Source organism: Cercospora beticola, chromosome 8 (assembly GCF_033473495.1).
Source record: "Cercospora beticola chromosome 8, complete sequence".
Taxonomy (NCBI): Eukaryota; Fungi; Ascomycota; class Dothideomycetes; order Mycosphaerellales; family Mycosphaerellaceae; genus Cercospora; species Cercospora beticola.
The window spans coordinates 2,301,962-2,327,317 of record NC_088942.1 but is presented as its reverse complement, the minus strand read 5'-3'; the positions used below and the strand labels follow the sequence as shown (position 1 = coordinate 2,327,317).

Here is a 25,356-nt window from a genome sequence, read left to right as displayed (position 1 = left end):
CACACCTCTCACATCGGTCGACTCGTGTCAGTGCTGCACACCGACATGCTGGGCCTGATGGATCAAGTTCCCCTCTCTGGATGCACAGCTCGAATGGGTTGTGGTGGGGATGCGCATCAAAGGCAACTCTATGCTGCGGGGTGAGGCGTAATGACACGGTGACTACGATTTCATGGTATTTATTCTCGTCTCAGCCGGTGCGCTGAAATTTGGCAGGTCGTAGCAATTGCATTTGCTGAGTTTGTCTGCGGTGGGAAAAGTGCAATTCGCTAACATGTCTCACGTTCGTCAACACTCGGACGGTCTTTGGACTGTTCCACATAGGGATCCTTTCACCTACGACAACGCTGCTACCAATGGGACCAATGGCGCGTCAGCTACTGCTAAAGGTCTACCTAAAGAACAACGAGCTGCTGTTCGAGTCGGCAGTGGCCACGATGCTACGGCACCAGTGAAGACAGTCCCCGTCTCGCAGCAGCCCGGTCCCGGGCAAATTCTTGTCAAGATCAACTGGACTGGTCTATGTGCGAGCGACAAGTCCCTCATACACGACGAATGGAAGGCATTCGGTGTTGCCATGATGGAGCAGACAACTGGTATTGCTGGGCACGAGGGCGCTGGCGAAGTTGTCGCTGTTCATCCCGACGTGGCTGACATCTGGAAGGTAAACTTCAATTCATTACATAGTACGACCTCATCTTTATTGGTCTCGCTAACGCCTCAGTAGATCGGTGACCGAGCTGGAGTCAAATGGGTCGTCTCTACCTGTCGAAAGTGCGAATTCTGCACCAATGGTACCGATGAATTGCACTGCAAGTCCCAGATCAATTCGGGCTTCTCCGCGCCTGGCACTTTCCAAGAATACTGCCTCACCGATGGTCGCTACGCCACTCGTATTCCCGAGGGCGTGCTGGACGAAGAGGCTGGTCCTATCATGTGTGGTGGCGTGACCGCATACACAGCCTGCAAGCGCAGCGCTGTACGTCCGGGCCAATGGGTCGTTGTTATTGGTGCAGGAGGAGGTCTAGGACACTTCGCTGTGCAGTATGCGAAGGCCCTCGGCATGAGAGTAATTGCGATCGATGGCGGCGAAGAGAAGAGGAAGCTTTGTACAGATCTCGGAGCGGAGCATTATCTCGATTTCACGGCCGGGCAGGACTTGGCTGCTGAGGTGGAGAAGTTGACGACGTATGGTGCTCATGGTGCAATTGTTATTGCGGCGAGCCGAGCTGCGTATGCTTTGGGACCTGCGCTTCTGAGGCCTGGAGGCACAATGGTAGCTGTTGGCCTCCCGGCTGAGACTGACGTGGTCGCTGGTGCTCCGCCACTCATGATGGCATTGAAGAGGCTCAATATTGTTGGATCTGTGACTGGTACATTGAAGGTGAGCAACAATCGGTCTGATCGCAGACGAGCATACGCTGACCCTTTCCAGGATGTCGAAGAGGCCCTTGACTTCTGCGCTCGCGATCTCGTTCATCCCATCTTGACCAAGGGCACACTCGACGACGTGGATAAATTCTGCCAGCTCATGATTGCGGGCAAGTTGCCAGGAAGAGCTGTGCTGAAGGTCGCGGCTTGAGGAGATGATGAGACACATGCAGTACAAATAAGAGTTCCATCAAGGTGTCGCCATTCTAGCATTCTCTCTAGTCTCTGCTTCCATCAATCACCTGATTCGTTCTCAATTCTCGCTCTGTCTCGTTGACAGTACCTGGATGAGCGGAAGCCCAGTCATGCAACCTGATGCAGCCTCGGTAATGGCCGCATCTAAGAAACTCTATGCAGATCTGTCTCCACTTTGGTGTTCACCTCCCCGCAACCCTCGCTCACCACATGAGCACAGGTCCGGCCGGACCGGTATTTGTTCCTGCACTGGCGAAATCGCTTGTAACATGACCTGAGGAAGTGGCTCGCTTGCTGTGTAAATTGATTGCATCCCGGATCCGGTCAAGCATAAGGCTCCGCGTTGCCTTCAAGGATTATATTTTCCCCCCATCCCAGCCCTAGAAGGACTTCAATCGACTGGGACCCATACAGCATTGGACATCAAAAGCTCGAAGTGGCGTGACTGCTCAATCTCCTGTCTTATTATTCCAGCAAGATTGCAGCTTCCAAAATACCAAACATGGCTCATTACTACGACGATCAGCTTAAGCGACCAACGTCCTTCAACTTCGCCACAGATGTGGTGGACTACTGGGCAAAGAATGCCCCCAAAGATGGATGTGCCATGCATTGGATCTCACAAGATCGCAAGACGGAGCGGCGACTTTCATTCGAGCATTTCAGCCGGCAATCGCACAGACTTGCTGCCATGTTCACTGAACATCTTGGAGTCAAGAAAGGCGAAAAAATGCTGATCATCATGCCGCGACTGCCCGAGTGGTGGGAGATTGCCACAGCAGGTCTGCGGAGTGGGATCGTGATCTGCCCGGCTACGACTCTACTTGTTGACAAGGACATTGAGTACAGAGTGAAAAAAATTGGAGCGTCGGTCTTCCTCGGCGACACGGTAGCCGTCGGGAAGTTCTTGAAAGTCAGGAAGAACTGTCCTTCGATCAAGCACGTCTTTCAGTTGGATGGCAAGGCTCCAGAAGGTGTTGTACTCCTGAGTGAGGCTCTGGACAAAGTACCACGGGACGCAAGATTCAGTGGTCCTGCCCCTGGGATCAAAGACCCAAGCATGATCTACTTCACTTCAGGCACCACTGGTCCACCTAAAATGGTGCAACACAATCAGATCTCTTACCCTCTGGGCCATACGATCACCGGCAAGCACTTCCATCGCTTGAAGCCCGGATTTCTCAGCTGGGTTTTAACAGAACAAGGCTGGGCGAAAGCTGGCTGGGCATTCTTAGGAACGTGGAATTGCGGAGCAGGCCTATTTATTCACGATGATCGAGGAGCCTTCAACCCCAAAGCCACTCTCGATATTCTTCATGAATACCCCATCACCACATTCTGCGCTCCTCCTACCGTGTACCGTCAATTAGTCCTCGACGAGCAACGGAAGTACATCAAACAGAACAAGCCCAAGGCACTAAAACACTGTACCGGAGCTGGCGAGCCCCTCAATCCTGAAGTAATTCGCCTCTGGCAAGAAACAACCGGTATGGAGATCTGCGACGGATTCGGGCAAAGCGAGACTATACTCTTGTGTGGTAATTTCAAAGGAAACAAGATTCGACCCGGGTCGATGGGGAAACCTTCTCCTGGCACACCACTTTACGTGGTGAACGACGACGGGAAGATCGCCGCAGATGACGAAGAAGGTGACATTGCGGTCAAGGTCGATTTGAACGAAAGTTCGAATTTCTTCGGTGTCTTCGATGGATATCTCGATGAGAACGGAAACCTGGACAGAAAACTCGTTGAATCATCAGAAGGCAAGGGTCAAGCGTGGTATTCAACGGGAGACCGAGCAACCCGAGACAAAGATGGCTATTTCTGGTTCGTAGGGAGAAATGACGATGTCATCAATTCCGCTGGATACCGCATTGGACCTTTTGAAGTCGAATCTGTCCTCAAACAACACCCTGCTGTTGTGGAGAGTGCTGTGGTCTCATCGCCAGACCAATCGAGAGGGGAGGTCGTCAAAGCGTTCATTGTACTGACGGAGGAGTACTCCAAGAAAGATCAAGACGGCTTAGTGAAGGAATTGCAGGATTACTGTAAAGCAAATGCGGCGCCCTACAAGTATCCGAGAAAGGTGCAATTCGTGGATGCGTAAGTTGCTGACCTGCAGAATAGTCTGATGCGTTTGAAGGCTATGCTAACAGAGGCTCTAGCACATTTCTGCCCAAGACGATTTCCGGCAAAATTCAACGGAAGAAATTGAAGCAAGATGAGTGGGCACAAAATAAACCAAAATTGTAGCGGGTGAGCAAGCAAGTGAAGTGGCAGTTTCCCAAACGAATTCGTGCGACTCCAGTCTCTCCTCGACCAAGCGTAGAAGTAGAGAGTCCGCTTTGATTCCAGAGATAGAGGGCTAGGAAGATCTATTCTGGCTGGTTCCAGCGAAAGGCATCCTCGGCGCCGTTACATGCAGCGAGCAGATGTGATCATGCATGGTTCTGGAACAAGTAGAAGCTTCAAGACGCTGACCACTGCGCCAAGTGGTTATTTCCCATACAGTTCGATGTGGCGCCTTCCTGCTCGAGGCGGTGAAGAGGATATCTGTACCACAATCAGCTCATCAGAACTGGTAGCGATACCACCAGAGAAAGAAGTTTTGCCCACATTTGTCGTGACGATGATTGTCCTCCCCAAGTCTTCCAGCGTATACGTGCCGCGTTTGATAACTTCTGTGAGATCGTTGATTCTCTGCAAAGTCTTACAAGAGCTGATGTTTCTGAATTGCAAGGACGAAGGGAAGCACCAGAAGCGTTTGTCCTCTAAGGCCCGAGTGTCCAAGTATGCGTTAAGCAATGCAGCACGTATCTTTCGATTACACCAAACAGCACTGTACGTGAGAATGCTTTGACTTGGTAGCTGTTCAAGCGTAATACCGTATCGTCATCCTCATTGACATTATCATGATTGGAACCGCAGTATGCGGTTGATTCCGTCAAGACAGTAGGTCTAAGTTCGTCCGACGGACGAAGCACCATGAGCGGAAACGGAAATCTTCCACAAAGTTCCCCACGATCAGCAAAACTTCTCCCCAGCCACATTCTTGCCTGCCATGCGAGCAAAACCACTCCTCGGCATGTAATCACTAATTACAAAAGGGTGACATTGCGGTCGCTACGAGGACAGGATCTGAAGCAGCTGATTATCAGAGTACGACTCTTGACACTATCATTGCTATCGACTATGGTTTCCAGCCAAGTCTTCAACCAAGTACCAGAATGGATTCTTTCGAATAAATTTCCTTGGCCTGCTCAAGCGCAGGTCGATAAAATCGACACCCATCACCATTGGGTTCCACCGGAGTATGTCGAAGGTATAGCGTGGCTCATATAGAACAAAACGCAGCCTTATGAGTGTGACTGACACGTCCTTGGTAGCTGTCGCTGCTGCAGGAGGTGAGCAACATCCGAATTATCGTAGCATCGATTCTGACGAAGCAAATGGCCAGGCGACCCAAGCGGATGGCCGACTCCACAATGGTCGCTAGAAGCCAGCCAAGCATTAATGAGGCGTGCTGGGTTCAAAACCTCGATCCTTTCAATTACTACTCCGGGAGCATGTATTGTTCAAGGCAAAGTAAGGCCTCCTTCCCACGTCTCACCACGACCTACTAATGCATCATGTTCCCTTAGCGGTCTTGGGATCTGGCGCGTGCCCTTAATGTCGAAGCTGCGGCTATCCGGGACTCCAACCCTCAAGCGTTCGGCTTCTTCCTATCTCTCGGGAATATTGAAGACACTGCAGCTGCCCTGGCTGAAATAGCCTATGCTTTCGACACCCTTCGAGCAGATGGAGTCTGCCTATTCTCGCGTTACGGGAACAGTACTACATACCTTGGTCATCCTTCCCTGGAGCCCATCTGGGCAGAGCTAAATCGTCGGAAGGCTGTAGTGTTCGTGCATCCTACTCACCCGCGTGATCTCGGGAAAAGTGAATGTCCAGCTTCCCCAACCTGTTGTGGACTACCCGCACGAGACAACACGTACAGCAATGGACATGCTATTCAGCGGCACGAGGCGCAAGTTTCCCGACTGCAGCGTCATCCTCTCTCATGCAGGAGGGACGTTGCCGTACTTGATCAGTCGCGTCGCAACACCACTCTCGGTGGCTAATCCGACTGTTCGTAACGCTGCGACTGGTCTCACACATGAGCAGATCATGCAAGACTTCCGCTCGTTCCATTTCGATCTCGCGCTTTCGACCGCCCCGGCAGTAGTGAAAACTTTGCTCGAGACCGGAGTTCCGCATGAAAAGATTCTGTACGGAGTACGTATAGTCATGTGTCACGTACCATGGAGGATAATCGCCATGCATAGAAACTGATCTCAGCTGACAGAGCGACTTTCCATATGCCCGACCACCAGCATATCCGGCCTTCTTGAAGCAGTGGAATACTATCGAGGTGTCATCTGAGCTAAGAGAGCAGGTCCATTTCCGAAATGCTCTGGAGCTATTTCCGAGATTGAAGAAGGACGGTGGCGGGCAGAATAGGTCGACTGAAGCGTGTAACTTGTAGTTCAAGCCGAGCGTCTACCGACCGTAGCGCTATGGAGAAGGTGGTTTTTAAGCGACGTGTCTGTTCGGGGTACCATTGCGTGGCCTCCTACAGTCTAGGGATCTGATTGAACCGTAGGCTGGGCATTCGGCATGGCACCATGATACACCCACGATAAAGTAACGCTTGGAAGTGAAGACCGCATGCCGACACTGCCAGATCTATCAGCTTTTTCGAGGCAAGCCCTCAATCTCGTGGTCAGCTAATGCGCCTCAGTTGCAAAATGTGAGGGCTTCCTCGTGAATTGTGCCAGCAGCTGCTTCTCGACTGAGCAATCTTCATCCCATGGGCCTCACCCTGCACGCCGAGCCGCTCCTAAATGGAAGTCAGCGACTTTCGCAAAGAGCAGGACGTGACGTGATCCTTTGCGGTCGCTACGTGCAATGGGATGAGAGGAGAGGAGAGAGAAGCAGAAGCTGGAGAACAGTTAAGGTTTCGACCACGGCTTCGGCCCGCACTTCCGGTGGCCTTGAACTTTTTGGAGACTGCTGACCTTCACTTTGAACTTTTTCAAGGAAACAACCACATGCAAAGGTCAACGCCATGACAGGTACCAAACGCCCCCACGAAGATGACGAAGAAGGCGGGCAGAATGTTCATCCCACACGCAAGCAGCGCATGGGCATCAAGGAGCAGAGCTCAGATCAGAAGGAACTGAACAGGATCCTGCGCAAGCTTGGCGAAGAACTTCCCGAAGCGCGCATCGAAGCCACGAAAGAGCTCCTCCAACATCTTGCGGACGACGAGAGTGAGTTCAAGAGTCGCGTCGACAGAGCGGTAACGCGCCTTGTCATTGGCGTTTGCAGCGGTGCTCGAGCGTCTCGACTCGGCTTCTCCATTGCGCTCGCTGAAGTGCTCAGATTTGCGCGTGGCGGCAAGCGCAGCCTCTTGTCATTCGAGGAGATCCTCAGCAAAATTTCAGCTTTGACACCTGCGAACGACCGTGGAGGCGAGGAGAGGAACTACCTGCTCGGTCGCATGTACGCACTTCATGCAATCTTGCTCAGCGACATTCTGCGCAGTGCTTCAGGGGCCGAAGTCAGCTCTGTGTTTGATGCTGTGTCCGACCTGGCGCTTCAGAAGGAGTGGATCCGGAGCGAATGTGGCTTGATCCTGGTGGAGTTTTTGAGAACACCTGCTAACGAGGATTTGGCCCTGCCTTTGATCACCGCCTTGGACTCGAAGGGCCTGTTGAAGTCGCCCGAAGGCGTGGCTATCTGGTTAACAGCGAAGGACAATTTTGAAAACGTCAAGCTCCCAAAGAAAGTCTGGCATCACAGGAACCCGCTCTCATCACAAGATCGGGGGGAGCTCACGCGCATACTACTCAAAAACGCAGTGGAAGTGAAGGATAATGAGCCGGCGCAGCAGAACGGTGAAGGCAAGAAGAAGAACAAGGCGTCTGGAGCCCGACAATCTATGCCGAATCTCGCATGGAGCGTCATTCTACAGCACCTCTACCAGAACGATGATGGCAAAGACCTGTCCCAATTCTGGGAAGATTGTGTGGCAAAGCCTATGTTTTCTCCCAATTCTTCCGCCGAAAGGAAGTCTCTCGGGCTTCAGATCTTCAGTCAAGCCATCAAAGCTGCCCCTGCGGAACTTTTGGGAGACGTCGTGCACCAGAGTATAATCCGGTGTGTAGTTGATCAACGCTCGAAGTCGGATCGCACTTTGTTCGCTGCCTCTGCCGTGCCACTCAGGACCATGGAAGCACGTGGGAAGACGGATCCAGCGGCCGCTGCAGAAATGGTCTCGAAGCTGCTTGAGGTTATGCCGCCCAACCTGGATAAGCTGTCTCGCCAGACTGTCGACAGTCTCCTCGCGGCCGCGGATCCGGAGAGCTTGGTTCACGTGGTGAAAGTCATCAACGACATTTGCCGTGCTTCCGCTGAACAGACTGATGTGGAAAAGAAGCGCCGTCTACTCGCAGATGCACAGCTGTCGATCATTCGATCGAGAAGGAGCCAACCCGAGCAATTTTTCAAAAAAGGTGATAAGCCAGCACAGTGGCTGAAGATGGCACTCCGCAACATGACCGACCTGAGCTTCCTGGCGGAACAACTCTCTACGCCACTCAGCAGTGCCACCCGTATTGTGTTCCAAGATCGCCTCATCTCGGCACTCGGCCATATGGTGAATCTCCCTCTCGACCAGGCCGTGGTCGCACCTCTTGTAGTAGTGGACAGACTGGAGGCCATTGGCACCTCGCTGGGGGTGGAGTTAGAGAGCGACGCATTGACAGCTGTCCGAGAAGCTCAGAAGGCGCTAGCGAAAGCAGCAACGAAAGCCGAGAGCAAAAAGGGTAGCAAAGCAGTTGTCGCGAAAGCTTCGCAATTGCTCTTATCACTTGGAATTCTTCAGGTCTACAAACAGGAACCAGATGGTGCAGAAGTGCTCAAGGACATTACCAGCCACTTCACCAGCGCGAAGAGCGAAGACTCCTCGTTACTGCTCATTGAGTTGCTGCTCAGCTTTGTGGCCAAGCCGTCAGCCCTCTTCCGCAAGCTAGCCGAACAGGTCTTCGCTGCTTTTGCCTCCGAGGTCACTGCGGATGGTCTGCAGTCCATGATCAGCGTGCTGGAACCGAAGGAGACTCTGGCCGGCAAGCGTGAGCTCTTCAAAGAGGGAGAGGAGGATGAGGAAGAAGAGGACGACGAGGAGGCCGACGAGGACATAGACATGGAAGACGTCGAGGATGCATCAGATGTGGAGATCGTGGGTGGAGAAGTCTCTGGAGCCGCGGACGAAAATGATGAGACATCGGATTCGGAATCCAGTAGCTCGGAGAGTGATGCTGAAGGTGGCGCAGGAGAAGATGAAGAAGCAGAATTCGATCGCAAGCTGGCCGATGCGCTTGGCACAGCTGGCATGGAAGACGAATCGGACGATGATGGCTCTGACATGGACGATGACGAAATGATGGCGATAACACCACATCTGGAGACCATCTTCAAGGAGCGCAGCAAACGCACGAACAACAAGCAAGAGAACAAGGATGCCAAGGAAGATGTTGTCAACTTGAAGAACCGTGTTCTGGACCTGCTTGCGATCTATGTCAAGTCACAGTACGCGAACCCTCTTGCTGTGGATTTGATACTGCCTCTGATCACTCTGGCTCGCACTACCACAAGCCAGCCGACAGCGCAGAAGGCACTAGATGTTCTGGAGACATATTTCGACAGAAGCAAGAAGCAGAAGGTACTGCCGGAAATCGACGATACTGAGGAACTTTTCAAGATCCTCAGCAACGTACACGATGAAATGCGTTTAGGTGGCAGCAAGATCCACGCCTCTGCGTGCAGCCGTGGCAGTCAATTCCTGGCGAAAGTGCTCGTGGGGCTGGATCCGGATCACGCATTCAAGAAGATCGGGTCAATGTATCTCGACTTGCTAGACGAATGGCGCAAGGACGCGAAGTCGAAGATCCATGGGAATGTCTTCAATGACTGGCACAGCTGGACAAAGCAGCGATGAATAGGTTCTAACTTTCTCCGAAGGAACGGAAACTGCACAGCTCGCAAGGTTGGCAACGGGTCTGCCTGCGGTAAAGAATAACCGCGAGAAAGCGTCATGTTCAGCAAGAAAAATTGGCTGCCGCACGCTGCTGACAGACGGCTTTTGGAGTCCTCCTGCAAACGCCGAGGGCTCCACTACGGAGCTTGGTGAGGCTTATTCATGGCTAAGCATCTTCATATCCATGCCACTTTTCATGCGATTCCGTGCCGTTACATCCGCCCCAACGTACCTCCACGAGCTTTTGGCCGTAAAGCATTACTGATGTCTCTACCGATAGCTACTAGTGTCCGAATGACCCTGTACCAAAGCACCCCGTGGCACCAACAACTCATTCATACGATGGCTGAGCGATTATTCGAAGATTCTGCCCGAAGTCACCACTTCACCGGCGTTCGTCATCAGCCAGATGCCGTTGACACGCGGCATACCACTTCTGCAACGATCTAAGATAGCGCATCAACACTCAAAAGGCCAATGACGACTTGCGGAGACCTTGGTGCCGATATCCATCCCCACGACAAAGTCTAGTCGCTGATGCTACAATGCGAGTATCATGTGGACACAGGCATATGCTATTCTCCACATCCTCCACGCTCACCTCCATTGTTTCGTTCTCACTGCATTCCATTCCTGGCGTCTGCGTCGTCTCCCTTAATCACTTGCTTGCCCGTTGTGTAGTCTACATCTTGACATTTCGTTCATCGCGCTCTGACCACATTGACAATCCGCAGCATGGCCGGTTTGAAGTTGCGAGGCAAAAGACTGCGGATAGCACTGGCACTCACGGGCGCGGCAGCCTGGATCCTCCAAGGCTACGATCAGGCGTTGATGAATGGTCTCTTGACTCTTCCCACTTTTGTTAAGCAGTTTCCGGAGATTGATACAAGTACATCTGCGCTGAAGAGTCAGCATTCTACGCTTCAAGGTACTTGAACTTCCACGACTAGCACTGAGTTTGTACTAACATCTGTGAGGCACTGCCGTGGCACTTTACGAAGTTGGCGCCGCGTTTGGTGCATTAGCCTGCTTCTTCTTCGGAGAGAAGTATGGAAGAAAATGGACGACCTTCGGCGGAGCGGTCGTCGTGCTCATTGGTGTCATCCTGCAATCTACGGCCTACTCACTCGCACAACTCATCGTGGCTCGCATCATCACAGGTCTTGGAGTCGGGTCTTTCACGGCCACAGTACCCACCTGGGTGGGAGAAAGCTCAGATGCTCATCAGCGTGGAGGTCTCATCATGCTCGAAGGCTCTGCAGCCATCTTTGGAGTCATGTTCGTCGGCTGGCTTGAGTTTGGGCTCTACTTTGCTCGTCAATCAAGTGCGAGTTTCCGGTTTCCGATCGCTTTCCAGGCATTCTTTCCCATTACCGTGATGATCATGGTGCCCATGCTTGAAGAATCACCACGGTGGCTAGCGGGCAAAGATCGATTCGAAGAGGCAAGACTGGTCCTGGCGAAGCTCGAAGACGAATCCGAGGACTCTGCCTTCGTGGCCGAACAATTACTCTCCATCCGACAATCCTTGGAAGTAGAGAGTCAAGGACATTCAAGCAGCCCTTTCGCGAGAACCAAGAATCGGCATCTCAATCGCACTATTATTGCCATCGGAGTCAATGTCCTCGCTCAGCTTTCTGGAGTCAACGTAATTACGTTCTATTCCAACACAATCCTCCAACAGCGACTCGGGTATAGCGCAGTACTCTCTCGAATCATTTCAAGCTGCTTGCAAACTTGGCAATTCCTCATGGCAACCTCAGCCGTGTTTCTGATCGATCGCTTTGGAAGACGTAAGCTGCTCATCACCGGAGCATTCCTCATGTGCGTCGCGAACGCTGGGCTCGCAGGACTCCAGTCGGACCCCACAAACAGAACCGCCGCAGGCTGCAGTCTCTTGTTCTATTTCCTGGCTCTCGCAGCTTTCCCAATTGGCATGTTCCTCATCCCGTTCATGTACAGCAGCGAGATCGCACCTCTCCGCATCAGGGCAAAGGTGACCGCAATGTCTGGGTGCAGCAATTGGCTTTTCAACTTCATGGTGGCCGAAGTGACGCCTATCGCGTTCGACTCTATTCAATGGAAGTACTACCTGGTTTATGTTTGCACGAATTTGCTCTCAGTGGCTGTCTTCTACCTGTTCTTACCGGAGACCAGAAACGGATCGTTGGAGGACATCGATGCGTTCTTCGTTCGCTCAACGAATCCTTTACAACCGGTCAAAGTGGCGAAGATGCTGCCAGAGGATGTTCCTGTCTATCTTGAATCGACTGAAAAGGGCGCAATGCAAGCAGAGCAGGTGGAGAAAATCTGAAGGGTGTGGAAGGAGACAGCACAAATTGACAACAAATGGAACATCGCAAAGCGCCACACGAGAGAGCTCAGCCTCGTCCTGCCCTCGGAGATGGGCCCCACTGCAACCAGAACTTGAAAACGAAGGCAATCCATATAGCGAGCTTGATTATTATTGTTTTAAGCAAACATTATCACAAGCATATCGGCCTATTGCTCTCGTTCTGATCTCTCGGATTGCTGCAGGCAGTACGGAGTCCGCCATCAAGACCAGAGCACTGTTGAGGCTCCAACAAAATTCCGAGGACCACCAGAAGACTAATTGCACATCCAGCTCCAGATAACGATGCTCAATGTACGGCTCCATCAACGCCATTCGCAATAGTTCAACACACCAGAAATGACGGCAACGTCTTCGAGCATATTTCCATCTGCGCCTTTTTACCAAAGCTAAGCTGGGCTAACCGCTTCTCAGTTATATAGCAGGATGGCTCGGCTACATCTTTACATTCTCCGCAGCGATATGAACGTCCTACAAATCTGATGAACGTTAGCATGTCTCTATCACAAATATCCAGAAAGCTCCAGCATAGTTGATCTTTAGAGTCAAGAACTTCGTAGAACAAACAGTTCCAACGTGACAGCCGACGGTCGTTTGCTTCACTTCACATATTGCGCACCTGCCACTTGCAACTCTCGCAGACGACAAACCACAAGCCACAACCTCAACATTGCATTCCAACCCACCACCACATCAACGACCCAGCCATGAACAGCATCGCCATCATCGTGATCTGCCTCGCACTCATCGGCACACTTTGTCTCTTCATCTACTGGCTCACGTGGGTCTGGTACGCGAAGCGCACTGACGCCCAAACTGTCCGACACGAAGAGCCTGTGCACATCGAAAATGTCGACTTACAAAGCGCCGACCCACGCACATGGCCACGGCGAGACGACGTCCTCACCCACGAACAGAGACTTCAAGCACCGGTGCACGAATATCGTGCGAGGACGACATCGGCGCGGTCCTGAATGCCGGGACAATATCTGAACGCCAAATGCCTGGGATGAGAGAAGGTGCTGCTGCTGCTGCTACATTAGCGCAATCGCATTGAAGTGCCGCTGTATGGCGAGGTCGAGGTGAGGGTCTTCTGTCAAATCGGGAGAGTCTGAACTACCATCACACCAGCTGACTCTGCTCTCTCGTAGAAGAACCAGCCCGCTTCCAAATAACAATAGCACTACAATATTCGGCACCACTTGGAGGACTGGCAAGCGTCAGGCGATGGCCCAACAGACACGGAAGTCAAATGTCAGCACAAGACTTGTAGAGACGGGTATCAATCAAACCTGCCATGCAGCTGATCAATCCAAAATGACGTGGGCACAATCTGCTCTTTCACAACTCGATTCCATTCGGCATGATGTAGACTGTTCATAAAAACCCAAGTGCATCCATTCCCGGCACTAAAACTCCTGCCGCGGGATGCCCTTTTAGGCCTGTCCCGTAGGATGGCCTTTTCATCATGTCTATTTCATCATCTATGCCTCACGTCAAGCCCAAAAACCCTCCAGGAAACATCCATCTATGCCTCTTGCTGGAAAGCGTCTGGGAATCGGCGCATGTTGTACTCGATTGGGCCGTGGTTGCTGAGGAACTGGACGTAAGCACCGTCGACACGGATGGCACCAGCCTTGCGCTTCTCGATGTACTCGGCGCGGTCGAGAGGAGTGAAACCCCACTTCTTGGAGACGATGATCTTTTGGCGACCTGGGAACTTGTACTGCGAGCGGCGGAGGGCCTCGATGGCGGTTGGGCGGTCTTGGGGATGTTAGTACGGGTCGACGAGAGCAGTGTGCAGCGTTTGACTTACGAGAGTCACGAGTGCGGATCGAGAGGAGAATCTGGCCGATGTTGACACGGGCGACGGTGCCGTTTGGCTTTCCGAAAGCACCACGCATTCCAGTTTGGAGTCTATCGGCTCCGGCGCACGACAACATCTTGTTGATGCGGACGACGTGGTATGGGTGGGCACGGACACGGAGGTGGAAACCTTCCTTTCCGGCGGTCTTGACCATGTACCTGTAGCGATATTCCGTCAGTGTCCTGCATCTCTCTCTGACCTTCTCTTCCCTCGGAGTGGCTCACTTGTTGGCGCAAATACGGGCGGCTTCGAGAGCCTCGGAGCTCAGCTGTTCATACTCGTTGGAGACGAGGTGGACGCAGGTTGGGAAATCGTCGACGTTTGCACGCTTGCGGCCAAGGTCGAAGATTCGAATCTTTGGGTCTGGCACACCACGGTTGAAGCGCGACTTTGGGTACGGCTTGTTCTTGCAGTAGCGGTAGCAGCGAGCTGGACGACGGGCCATTGCGACGGTATTGCGGTGGGTGTGTCGTTGGGTGTGGTGTGTGAGGAGGAGAGGACGACTGACGACGAGGTTCAGCGAGGGCCGTTTGCCAAGCCGCACGCACTCGGCTTACAAATTGACGGAGAGTGTGGCAAACTCAGCCGCTCAGGCCGCCGCCGCATCGGAGCAACTTTGGGCCGGTGGTCTGAGGATGTGAGACTATGCCTTAGAAATCAAGGTCTGAATACGACGAAAGGAGCAGTGAGTCACGATGAGCGATTTTCTGGCACAGAAGATGCATTTGCATTGGTGGGAATCTGCAGGCTATTTGAAGAAATGTGCCTGCGCAGAAGACACGGGCATACGGCCACCAGAATGCGGAGTTTTCCTCATCCGAGGTCGTCATCCGAACGAGCACTGTTTGCCGCGTCTCAGAAATGGTGTCGCTGGCAGTTCCCTGCTCATGCATCTATCTGTAGCACCATACTTCCTCCTCGGACTCTCCCTCTACTGAGGAGTGGTGGACAGAATGTCGGAGTCTCCAGCATCGAGAATGGCCATGGTCGAGCAGCGGAAGAGCTTACCGCAGGCGGTACCGAGCTCAATCTACATCACGCACGGTGGTTAGTACGAGTCGTTTCCCTCCAAAGCGCCTGTTGAAGCAGCTTCTTCTCAGGGCTCAAGAGAGCGCACCCTCCAGAGCCTTGATAGAGGCTCCTTCGCTAGGCGCAAAGGTTGGTATCCGTTTTCAAGTGGCACTTACGTTGTTGCCGGAAAAGTGGTGGACGGCAGTCTTGGCCAACATGCTGTAGTCTGTATATCCCGTCAGTCCTGTTCTCTTTCACCATTCTCTTGCCCTCTGAAGGTCGCGACGTACACTCGAGTTCGGACTTGCGGAGAGGAGGGGTGTTGCCAGCGATGATGACGAGCTTGGCCTTGCCGGAGCGGAGCGACTTGAGGGTCGACTTGTAGCCAAGTGTGACCTTACCAGACTGTGCGAGAGGTCAGTCCATTGTGCTGTGCTAGCGATCGTGCGGGCTGCGCATGCGCACCTTGATAGTCAGGGCCAACTTAGCGTTGATGCTGTCGTGGGTCTTGCTGCTCTTCTTTGGTGCCATTGTGAATGATTGTGTCTCCGGCTGTGATGACCTTCGCTGACTTGCAAGACGAATCGACAGAAAGCGCAAGCTCGAAATTCCAATTTGCACGAGCCAAGATATGCGGCTTTCCGAATCCGAGCGGGCGCTCCCGCTCGCCGTCCGCACTGACGACCGTGACCCTACCTCCCGCCAGAAAGCAGAACAGAAATCAAGGCCAATTCTGCGCACTCTGCTCGGCGCATTGACTGCTCTTGGGCACCCAAATCTCTGCCTGACACAACGTCGCTGAGGCACTGTGTCTCGAGTAGCGATGTAGGCGTAGAGTCAAGGTTGCGAGGAGAGAGGACAAGGTGTACGTGTTTCTCAGTTTCCATTTTGCTGTCCACAGCTTGCCTCCATTACTTCCTCCTTGATCTTCACATCAAGGACCTTGCCTTCGTTGGACTTTCGTACATTCAACGCCAACGCCGCAGATATGGCAGGACCATCGTGCCAGGAACGGTGCAGTATTGTTATCCCTTGAGCCCGGATTTACTCTGTCACGCAAACATCTCGCGCCTGAAACCTGGTCCTGAGTCTGACAAATAAGCAAATGCGGCAGCGACATGACTATTGGGGTTCATCAGCGAGCTGATTGCGATAGCGTGGGCTGTTCTTGTGTTGAAACAGTCCGCTGCACAATCGCTGCCACGCACTCCCTCCCTTCAGGCAACTGCGAAATTTTCTCGTTGCTTCGAAGCATCTTGCACAACTGGACCCTTTCCCTTAGCTGCTCGCAATTATAACAGGGAGCCAAGATTGCACGCCTCCTCTTCAGACCAGCAAATCCTTGGAGACAGCCATGCTGCCAAGGCGATCAAACGAAATAGACGCAAAGCACTGTTCATCATGCTATTGTGTTGTGTCTCCATGATGTCAATAAGCTGCAAGGTAAGATGAGACAGCTCAAGCAGTCCGTGGCTGCACAACATGCAGCATAAGGACACCAAACACATCAGAAGAGAGCTCTGCTCCTGAAGCAAGATCGTTTCGCTTCCGATACCTGTGACGACCATGGCCGGGTCTCCAGCGGTCTTCTTCTTGAAGGCTCTTTTCTCTCTCCCATTCGTCTCCATCAAAATCAACAATAAGAATGGCAGTCCCGACGAGAATCTCCAAATTGGTATTTCTGCTCCTGCTAGTCCTAAGCGGCGTTTCAGTCCACGCAGAAAGCAGCAGTGGAAATACCAATGAGTCCTGCCTAACGAGAGACGAGACGGCGCAGATCATCGAAAAATACACTCTGTACCTTACAAAATACTCAGGTAATCGGACGGTGCTGGAAGAGCTGGTTGATGAGAATGTCACCACGACTTCCGATAGTCTGAGCTACGTCTTTCAGAAACCAGTATGTTCAGTGCTCTCCCCGAATGCTGCTGTTCATAGCTCACGAGATCCCAGCTGAACACCACGCTCGCGCACAATCTGCAAGAGATGCTCGAACAGGAAGCCGCCGTCCCTGCCGTACCGAGCGTCAACACTATCTTCACATCGAACACTTGCGACACCATCACATGGTATTGGGAGTTCACGACCAAGCCATACCCTACACGAGGCATCGTAATTCTCTTTGTGAACCTGCAGTCACGGAAAATATACAAAACGTACCGAGAGGCGAATATTGGTGCAGTTCTCGCCAATCAAGGAAGTCCGGAGTGTCAGATACCTGATTCGAACTGGAAGCTTGAAATTGGCAAGGAGGGGTTGCAGAGGGAAGAGAGTAGCTGTGAGGAAGTAGTGCATGGATATCGGGATGACTACAAGCCTTGACCCAGAGCCGTCGGGCCCAGGGAGTGGTATTGCGACCGATCCACTGCGGTACAGCCTTGCTCTAGGCCAAGCTAGCTACCTGAGAGCCTTCTATCGATTTCTACCAAGGAAGACCTTTTGGCGATTGCTGATCCAAAGTTGTCGACGGACGGCAGCGATGTCTCGGACTGTCTTCTAGAGCAAAATTTCGCCCAAGGCCCACCCAGTCAGCTCAGAGCCTCTGGAAATCTGAGAGACCAAAGAAGCCTTCACGCGAGTACTTTGGTCGATCAGAGCTGTATGCGCGCGTTCCACAGCCCGTGAGCACGCCGCATGCAAGGAGCAGCCTCGTGAACTACCCGCTGTGATCGCGACATGTAAGCAGACAGTGTACGGAACTCCCGGGCTCGTGCGATGCACCGCAGGCAGCGACCGAAGAACTACAGCACAACGCACTTTCTTTGTCGCTTTTCTGGTTTCTTCTTTGGCCTCCATTGCTGCAAGTGAAGCAGGTACTTTGTCACCGTCGCTCCACAACCCTCAAGTCTGCGCATTGTGAGTCCAAACAGATCATGGTACTGTGTGCCTCCTCCAAGTGAGTCCTGCTCCGGGTCTATGAACTGTTCTCGACGCTGCAGACTAGGCCAAGCCCATAGTGTAGCGATCGTTCTCGTAGCCCCCGAATCTTCAGGAGCTGTGATGCCACGAACGCAGCTGAGGAGAAACTCAGATTGAGTGCCACTGATTTGAGGCATAGTTCGCTCGAGCAGCCAGTCCACACTCTGGAGGCATTCAGGTGTAACGAGGTCAGGGTCACCCGTGATCAGAACAAGCTCATGGAAAAGACTGGGCGTGGTGAAGAAGTACCTGATACCCAGTTTGATGTCTTGCGATCGAGGCATGTCCTGGAGGAAAGGTGCCAATTCTATCCAGGTCCCGTTTGTGAGCTCTGTTCGTGCTGGGTCTGTGTCAAGGTGCCAGGCTGCGTGTTGTCAACAAGTTTTCTTTCACTGCATATCAGAGACCATCGTCAGGCTTACAGATATGCATCACGGCTTGGAGTGGTCTATCGATCACTTTCGACCACATTAGACCCTGACAAGCGCCATGTTCAAAAAATTGTTGCAGTGTCTTATTCCAGGCGGGATAATTTTCCAGATCAAGCTCGCAGTTGAAGTCCAGTACGACCAGTGTCTCTGTATGTGGGCTGGCCGGATTGATCATGTAGGGATTTGACATTCTAGGAGATGAGACGAGTATCTGTTCGAAACATGAGGTTTTCGGAGGTCGTCCTAATATGTCAGCCTAGTGTTCGCGGCGTAGGCGGCACAGCAGAAGCTGGCCAATCAACTATGCATCTTTAGCGCCTGTTCACGGCTCAGGTCTTGATAGCCAGTACTCCCAAGAGAGACGTGTATATTTACGGGATTACCATTTGCGCCACACGGGTGGTATCTTTCTAATAGTACAATAAACCTCCAGAAACCTCAGTCGCACGAAGCCGCGATTTTACCTCACTCCAGTCGAGTGTATTTGCAGCTCCATCGACGCAGAGACCGATTTGTGAAGCAATAGCAATTATCACATGGCACTACGCTCCGACAACTCCATACAGCACACAACCTCCAAGGACAACCGCAGCACAACTAAAGGAAAGCCAACACAGCCATACCCAACCCCGCAGCACCACCAGCAACAACAACCTGCGGTACAGGAACCGAAGCCCCATTGCGATCTCCGTTATTGTCATCATCATCGTTGTTGTTGTTATTCTCATTGCTGTCGCCACTGTTGCCCGACTCTCCTTCACTTCCAGATTGACCTTGTCCTCCAGATTGACCTTCGTTGCCATAAGAATCGCTTCCACTAGTGCCAGTAGGTTCCGCACTTCCAGAGATGACAACACCAGTGATACCAGCAGAGCTAAGAGCAGGAGCGAGAGAGGTGATATCAGCTGGCAAGTTCGTTTGTGAGGCCAGACTGGTTACGGCGGATTCGATTGCCGCGGCGCCCTGAGGTGGTGGAGGGCCATGTTGTGGGCCATCGGCTTCTGCGAGAGCAAAGGCGCTGAGCGCGAGGAGCGAGGTAGCGAGCGTTAGTTGCATCGTGTTGCTGCTCTTGATGGTATCGATGTGGCGTTGACGGCGTTCTGCTTCGGAAGATTGTGACGATATATACTTCTGCGAATGTTATAAGGCCTTCCTATAGTTCTCGAGAGCAGTCAATAGACAGATGAAACTCATAACGGCCTTCAAGAAGCCGAGATGAACAGTTTTGAGGGATCAAACGATGCTGATTTCGTCATCAAACCTACAAGAGACTTCGTGTATGCTGTACCCCAGCTGTCTGAAATCCTGCAAGTGGGTAGAAATAACGAACTGTGGTTCGTAGGCAGATGTAGAACAGGACGTGACCAATTAGAGGAGTCGCTCGATCGATTCGCAGACATCTGTTGCAGCCGTTGAGACACTGAGAGAAAGTGAAGGCAGGGTTATGGTTCTTGTGAAGTTTCACTTGGTGGACCCTGATGACGGATTGGTGCTGTGCATACTGGGCTGATGCACTCTCTTCAAGACGAGTTTTGGCGACGGCCACTACTACGAGAGCTTGATTTGAGGGCATGGAGCGAGGCGTTCTAAAACGAGATACGAGTCAGTCGAGTAATAGATATGGTGGTTTTGAGGACCAGTTTCCATAGACATGCAACACACACACTACGACTTTGACTATAGCATGCGGCGCCTTCTCTTCTCGTACCCTTTCCTGTACTTGCGGGCGGCACTGCCGGCGGCGGCAGTAGCCGGAGGCGACGACGACGCGCTTTCCATGTCGCGATGTTTTTTCACAGCGGCGCGGCCGCTGTGTGGTGTGGTTTTGACTGACATACTGACATTGCTTACGTAGGGCAAGCGACTCCGTCTTCCGCCCTACGACCTACCTCCTTCACTTCCTGGCGGAGACATGCCACGGCAGTGGGTTTGGGGTTATATTCAAAAGGTCTAGGAAGAAGGCCGAGCCGAAGATCGCCGCGACCAAGATCCCGGAGAAGATATTGAAGGATGCAGCTCCGATATAGTCGTTGTTAAAGCTATAAACTTGCGGATTAAGTCTTGCTACGAGTTTCTAGCTATTAACGTAGTCTAAAAGATACGTTAGCTAGGGATTACTAGATATGTTAGAGGAGCGAGGTATTATACCTAAAAGGGCGGCTATTCCGAGTGATTCGGAGACTATACAGAGGATTATAGCGCACTAATATACAACGAACTTCGTTCGGCGAAGGTAGTACTCGTTGCTCTACATGCTGGAGCACTTGAATTTGCTCCATTGGACTTCCTTAAGGTCGAGACCGCAGACAACGGGTGCCATGCTGAGTGCTGTTGTTCACTAAAGATGTCGATGGTGATTGTTTTCAAAAACAATAATAAGATTGGTCGTAATTGATGAACTGTACAACAACAAAACAGAAGAATGCCGGGGGAGAGTTGGAAAGTACCTATTTCCGATTGCATGCGCTGCGCTGTTCTTGGCCACGGTCATTCGTTCCCAGGCATTCAGGCTTGAATGTACGCTTGCGCGTCCTATAGCGGAGACTTTCGAGAGGACCGGAAGCGTATGTGTAGCCGGTTCACGCGGTGTTTGGTAAGGTCCTGAGCGGCCAGCGCTTGAAGCACAAGAATCTCTGCACAGATTGCTCCCGTCTTGCCGCCTGCTAGCGATACAGTCATGTTGCTTCGACGCGGTTGCAAAAGAAGCATCCCTCAATCACATCATGTCATCGTCCAAACCCTCGGCTTGAGTTCGATTGCCATGTACTTCAGCCCACGCAGCAGTGAAACTGTCGCCCCTCCAACCCCAAGCAACGCAATAATGACTAGCCAATAATTTCCACTCTTCGACCTCGTCTAGCCATTCCAGCTTGTCGATACGCTGTCGTTCTGCATCGCTGATCCACTCGTCCTGTTCCCAAATTTGATGCACATCTCTCGCGCCCTGGCCGCTCTCAAATCCAGCAACCCTCAGCCGCTGCCGTTGTGCATCCAGCGAGTAGTACTTCTTCAAAGTGCGCATCTCAATTCCCCTGGAGGCCAGATTTGACATCATGGTCCGACCAAAAGCATCAAAGGGTCGAATCGGCTCGTAGAGAACTAGGCCGCAGCTTGCTTTGATGTTCATAGTAAAGTAGTGCACAACACTAATAGCCAGATCAGGTGGAAAGTAGCAGAGACAGCATTCGCTGAGAATCAAAGTCGGCAGATCCGCTTCCAGACCTGGTATGATAGGAGGAGACTTGTTCGTCAGAACTCTGAGGTCTATCGCATGCAAGTGGTACGCCGAGCCTTGTTCTTGAGGCAGTGCCATGCGCGCCAGCTCGCTGTCATTTCTGATCGCGTTTCTCTTGAGATTCACATTCTCCTCAAAGTCGAGCTCATGATACACAACGTTGCGCTTCCCAGCACATAGCCTGAAATAACGAGTGTCGGATCCGGCACCGAGAGAGATAATCTGTTTTCGTTGATCGGGATGCGTCTCCAGGAACTGTGTTACGAGCCTGTCGATGGCTTTCGTTCGGACGTAAGTGCCCCGATTTATGATCGGATACCTTCTCGGTACTTCATCGCCCAGCTGATAGAGCCGCGTCGCGTATGAGTCTTCAAGATAGCCCAGATTGACAGCGCTCATCCGACTGCTGCTGGCATCGCCGTCCGTTTGCTGGATGATTCTGTCGCGAGCCTGTTCCGCTTGCTCGTCACTCCGTATCGATCCATCGTCTGTACCGGAGCTTGACGGTCCTCCGCGTCGTCCTCGAAGTCGGTTGCCTCGTCTGCCAGTCCGCAGTGTATTCAAGTTTGGGATTGAAGCCATTTGCAGATCTCGTGGCGCGTGAAGATGAAGCTTCGAAGGCGAGCACGAGCATAGCCTTGGCATACGTCACCTTGCAGCCAGCTTCACATGTTCACAAGCGCAGGCAACCATGTTGTTCACTTCGAAGATCAGACAAGTATACATGACTCCAGACGAACAGAAGTGCTAAGAACAAGCCAAACCTCACCGGTGCACTCGCGCACCGAATCCGCCGTCTGCCGCCAGCAACACTATCCCTTAAGCCAACAAGAATTACAGCAACCATGTCTCCAACACAACAGCCAGTCCGCCAATTTATCCACTCCAACTTCTCTCCAGCCTTCCTCTATCCTCTCAAAGGAATCTGGTACTTCAGCACTCACCGCTACCTCTGGCCTCTCCTCCAAAGTCGCCTGGTCCCACTGACCCTCCTCTCCACCTGCGTTCTGGCAATTCTATTCTTGACAGCCTACCTCCCTATCGTAGGCTTCCTGGCCCTATTCCACTACCATGGATCCGCCTGGGTGAACGCCACATTCTTTATCCTTGGAATCGGAGCAGTCGTAATCCAACTTCTCTTCGAAGGTATGCTGGTAGATCATACCCAAGTAGACGTCTTCGACGCGGTTATGGTTGGCGAAGGATATGAGGATCTCGTCAAGAAGCGGAGAGCAGTGTCCGAGAACTTCGAGGAGAGTGATCCTTATGAGAGACTTGGACCGAGAGACAAGGGCGCGGCTTTCTATCCCTTTTCATTTCGACAAATCATCGAGCTTGTAATTCTTCTGCCGCTCAACTTCGTGCCGTTTGTGGGAGTTCCGCTCTTTCTCATCCTCACCGGGTACCGGGCTGGGCCACTCATGCAATGGCGGTATTTCCAACTTAAGGAGTTCTCAAGGAAGGAGCGCAAGCAATTTATTCAGAACAAGGGGCACAAGTTCGAGTACATGTGGTTTGGCGCAGTGCATATCACGCTGCAGCTGATCCCTGTGCTGGCGATGTTCTTCTTGCTCACGACAGCAGCAGGGTGTGCTTTGTGGAGTATCCGATTAGAGAGAAGAGAGCAGGAAACACAGCCTTTGCGGCACGCGGAGGATGAAAATGAGCCGCCATCGTATTCAGACGAGGCGTGAAAGATGAGCATATAGACACATGGTCGTGACGACCGTTTTCTATCCGATCTAACTTTGACGATGATCACACATCTTCGCCAATGTATTGGTGCTTTTCCTTCTGCCGTCTATCTATCGTGCTTGCAGCAAAAAGGATGCGCCTACGGCACGCCTGCAACCTTCCATACCTTTACAGCAGCATCAGCTCCCATCGAGATGACTTTGTCATCTGTTATCCACGCAACAGCGCCAACGCCTTCCTTGTGCGCATTATTCGCCTTCACTCGTTTGCCTGGATCAGCCAGTGACCAGACGAAGACGTTCGTGTCGAGCGCTCCCGAGACAACGTGCTTGTTAGCTGGGCTCCATGCCAGAGAAGTCACACGTGCAGTATGTGCCGACCAGCGGTTCGTCTCGAGAGTCCAGCTCCCAGAGGCGTTCGAGTATGCAAAGATCTTTCCATTGGTCAACCCAACAGCGAGATGGCTACCATCGGGCGAGAATGATAACGCTGAGATCGGTGACGTCGCTTCCTTGAGTGTTGTTACTTCAGAGAAAGACGAGGCCGAAGATGCATTGAAGATGCGAACAAGCTTGTCGTCAGATCCAGCGGCTACGACGCTGCCAGCTGCGGCGACAGTTGTCACCGGCGCAGGAGTCTGGAAAGCGCCTGCACTCTCACCATTGTGATATGAAGTGATGCCCGCTGTAGTGGCAACGAGAGTGTGCGGCTTTCCAGCAATGATGGCGACAGTTGCCGACTTTGGCTGCCCTTCTGTCTTGACCGCCGACCCCAGAAAGGACTTCTGAGCAGCATCAACAGTCCGCAAACTGTCGTCCCAGCCCACTGAAAATATGCGCGAGTCATCACTTCCAGTGCTCGGTAGGCAGGCTACGCTTGAAATGTAGTTCGAATGACTTTCGCCGTCAACAAGGTCCGCGGAGCCAGTCGAGATGTCCCATGTGCGGAGCCGTCCTTCTGCGGATCCTGTCCATAAAGTCTTGCCATCACTTGGTGCCGTCGCCGCTGTGATGGCTCTTTGATGTCCTCTGACAACCTTCACAGGCTTGTCAGTACCTTCTTTGAAGTAGTTCAAGTTGCCTTCAAGGTCCAGAGATATGATCAGACCATCGCTTCGCCCTTGCGGCCAGACCACGCCAACTTGTTGATCCTGCACACTGACTTTGCCCTCTTCGCCCAATCTCCAACTCTGCACAAGCTTCCCGCTGTCGACCTCCCAGATCTTGACAGTCTGGTCACCGGATACTGTGACCACCTTCTTGCCATCAGGGCTCCAGCTCACACCGAAAATTGAGCCCTTGTGTCCGTCTTCACCCTCACCAATCTGCTTCACCGCTTCTCCCGTCTTGCCATCGTATATCCATATCCGTTTGTCGCTTCCCACTGTGACCAAGCTGCTGCCATCCGGAGAGAACTGCGTCGCATACACGAACTTGTCATGCTTCCCTCTCACACTTGTGTTGAACTTGAAGGGCGCTCCGTGGAAAAAGCACATGCTCATATCGTCACTCCCTGTTGCAGCCCGGAGTGGCCTCTGTTTCCGCACATCGACACAGTTGATCTGCTGGCTGTGACCACTGATCTCTCCCACGCTGTTCCCAGAGTCTGCTGTAATGCAGTGCCCGAATCTCTCTTTGCCATCTCCGACTGCAATTATCCGCTGACTATCACCATCCCAAGCAATATCGTTTATGCGGCCTGCGATGATGTGGTATTCGCCCTTCGTGGTCTCAGCTCCAACACTATCCCAAACACGGACGGATCCTGAAATGTCACCAGAGGCAATGTAGAAGCCTGAAGGAGAGAATCGGGCAACGGAGGTGGTTGTTGTATGACCGGTGTATTGTTTCGCGATTTCTGGGTTGTCAATGGACCGGACAAAGATGGACTTGTTGGAAGCATAAGCTATTCGCTCGCCCTTGCTGTCGGCGGAGAGAGGTGTGGGTTGGCCGCGGGTGGTGCTAGGCGAAGCAGCCCAGATAGCTTCGGGCGTGATTGACATGACGAAGGAGTGCGAAGGAGAAAAAGGAGGTTGCTTGGGAGGAAGACGTGTTTGTTGTGTACAAAAGATAAAGTGGCTGCCTCTCACCGCGTAGAGAGCTGCCTGACGCAAGCTGCAGGGCGGCTGCCCCACCCACG

The 25,356-nt window shown here is 52.4% G+C and overlaps 12 protein-coding genes across 12 annotated transcripts; 7 read left to right on the top strand and 5 right to left on the bottom strand.

The window, feature by feature from the left end:
• Nucleotides 1-274: 274 nt before the first annotated feature.
• RHO25_012160 (uncharacterized protein) lies at nt 275-1,582 on the top strand (the record flags this gene model as incomplete). Its single annotated transcript, XM_023603562.2, has 3 exons — nt 275-664; nt 728-1,384; nt 1,436-1,582. 3 exons carry the CDS (start codon nt 275-277, stop codon nt 1,580-1,582), a joined length of 1,194 nt encoding a protein of 397 aa, XP_023454470.1.
• Nucleotides 1,583-2,128: 546 nt separating this feature from the next.
• Nucleotides 2,129-3,879, top strand: RHO25_012159 (uncharacterized protein; the record flags this gene model as incomplete). Its single annotated transcript, XM_023603561.2, has 2 exons — nt 2,129-3,729; nt 3,792-3,879. The coding sequence occupies 2 exons, from the start codon at nt 2,129-2,131 to the stop codon at nt 3,877-3,879; spliced, it is 1,689 nt and encodes a 562-aa protein (XP_023454471.1).
• Nucleotides 3,880-5,625: 1,746 nt separating this feature from the next.
• RHO25_012158 (uncharacterized protein) lies at nt 5,626-6,151 on the top strand (the record flags this gene model as incomplete). The annotated part of the gene is made up of 2 exons (XM_065603492.1): nt 5,626-5,901; nt 5,972-6,151. 2 exons carry the CDS (start codon nt 5,626-5,628, stop codon nt 6,149-6,151), a joined length of 456 nt encoding a protein of 151 aa, XP_065459564.1.
• Nucleotides 6,152-6,733: 582 nt separating this feature from the next.
• On the top strand, nt 6,734-9,667 carry RHO25_012157 (uncharacterized protein; the record flags this gene model as incomplete). Its single annotated transcript, XM_023603560.2, has 1 exon — nt 6,734-9,667. The coding sequence occupies one exon, from the start codon at nt 6,734-6,736 to the stop codon at nt 9,665-9,667; it is 2,934 nt and encodes a 977-aa protein (XP_023454610.1).
• A 774-nt stretch (nt 9,668-10,441) lies between these two features.
• Nucleotides 10,442-12,020, top strand: RHO25_012156 (uncharacterized protein; the record flags this gene model as incomplete). Its single annotated transcript, XM_023603559.1, has 2 exons — nt 10,442-10,634; nt 10,684-12,020. 2 exons carry the CDS (start codon nt 10,442-10,444, stop codon nt 12,018-12,020), a joined length of 1,530 nt encoding a protein of 509 aa, XP_023454611.1.
• A 2,837-nt stretch (nt 12,021-14,857) lies between these two features.
• RPL30 (60S ribosomal protein eL30) lies at nt 14,858-15,468 on the bottom strand (the record flags this gene model as incomplete). The annotated part of the gene is made up of 4 exons (XM_023603557.2): nt 14,858-14,956; nt 15,114-15,163; nt 15,228-15,342; nt 15,403-15,468. The coding sequence occupies 4 exons, from the start codon at nt 15,466-15,468 to the stop codon at nt 14,858-14,860; spliced, it is 330 nt and encodes a 109-aa protein (XP_023454609.1).
• A 1,114-nt stretch (nt 15,469-16,582) lies between these two features.
• RHO25_012154 (uncharacterized protein) lies at nt 16,583-17,259 on the top strand (the record flags this gene model as incomplete). Its single annotated transcript, XM_023603556.1, has 2 exons — nt 16,583-16,837; nt 16,891-17,259. 2 exons carry the CDS (start codon nt 16,583-16,585, stop codon nt 17,257-17,259), a joined length of 624 nt encoding a protein of 207 aa, XP_023454612.1.
• Nucleotides 17,260-17,678: 419 nt separating this feature from the next.
• Nucleotides 17,679-18,462, bottom strand: RHO25_012153 (uncharacterized protein; the record flags this gene model as incomplete). Its single annotated transcript, XM_065603491.1, has 2 exons — nt 17,679-18,220; nt 18,279-18,462. 2 exons carry the CDS (start codon nt 18,460-18,462, stop codon nt 17,679-17,681), a joined length of 726 nt encoding a protein of 241 aa, XP_065459563.1.
• Nucleotides 18,463-18,884: 422 nt separating this feature from the next.
• RHO25_012152 (uncharacterized protein) lies at nt 18,885-19,343 on the bottom strand (the record flags this gene model as incomplete). Its single annotated transcript, XM_023603555.1, has 1 exon — nt 18,885-19,343. One exon carries the CDS (start codon nt 19,341-19,343, stop codon nt 18,885-18,887), a length of 459 nt encoding a protein of 152 aa, XP_023454613.1.
• Nucleotides 19,344-21,003: 1,660 nt separating this feature from the next.
• On the bottom strand, nt 21,004-22,104 carry RHO25_012151 (uncharacterized protein; the record flags this gene model as incomplete). The annotated part of the gene is made up of 1 exon (XM_023603554.2): nt 21,004-22,104. One exon carries the CDS (start codon nt 22,102-22,104, stop codon nt 21,004-21,006), a length of 1,101 nt encoding a protein of 366 aa, XP_023454468.1.
• A 263-nt stretch (nt 22,105-22,367) lies between these two features.
• On the top strand, nt 22,368-23,216 carry RHO25_012150 (uncharacterized protein; the record flags this gene model as incomplete). The annotated part of the gene is made up of 1 exon (XM_023603553.2): nt 22,368-23,216. One exon carries the CDS (start codon nt 22,368-22,370, stop codon nt 23,214-23,216), a length of 849 nt encoding a protein of 282 aa, XP_023454469.1.
• Nucleotides 23,217-23,356: 140 nt separating this feature from the next.
• RHO25_012149 (uncharacterized protein) lies at nt 23,357-25,219 on the bottom strand (the record flags this gene model as incomplete). Its single annotated transcript, XM_023603552.2, has 1 exon — nt 23,357-25,219. One exon carries the CDS (start codon nt 25,217-25,219, stop codon nt 23,357-23,359), a length of 1,863 nt encoding a protein of 620 aa, XP_023454390.1.
• Between the last annotated feature and the right edge of the window lie 137 nt (nt 25,220-25,356).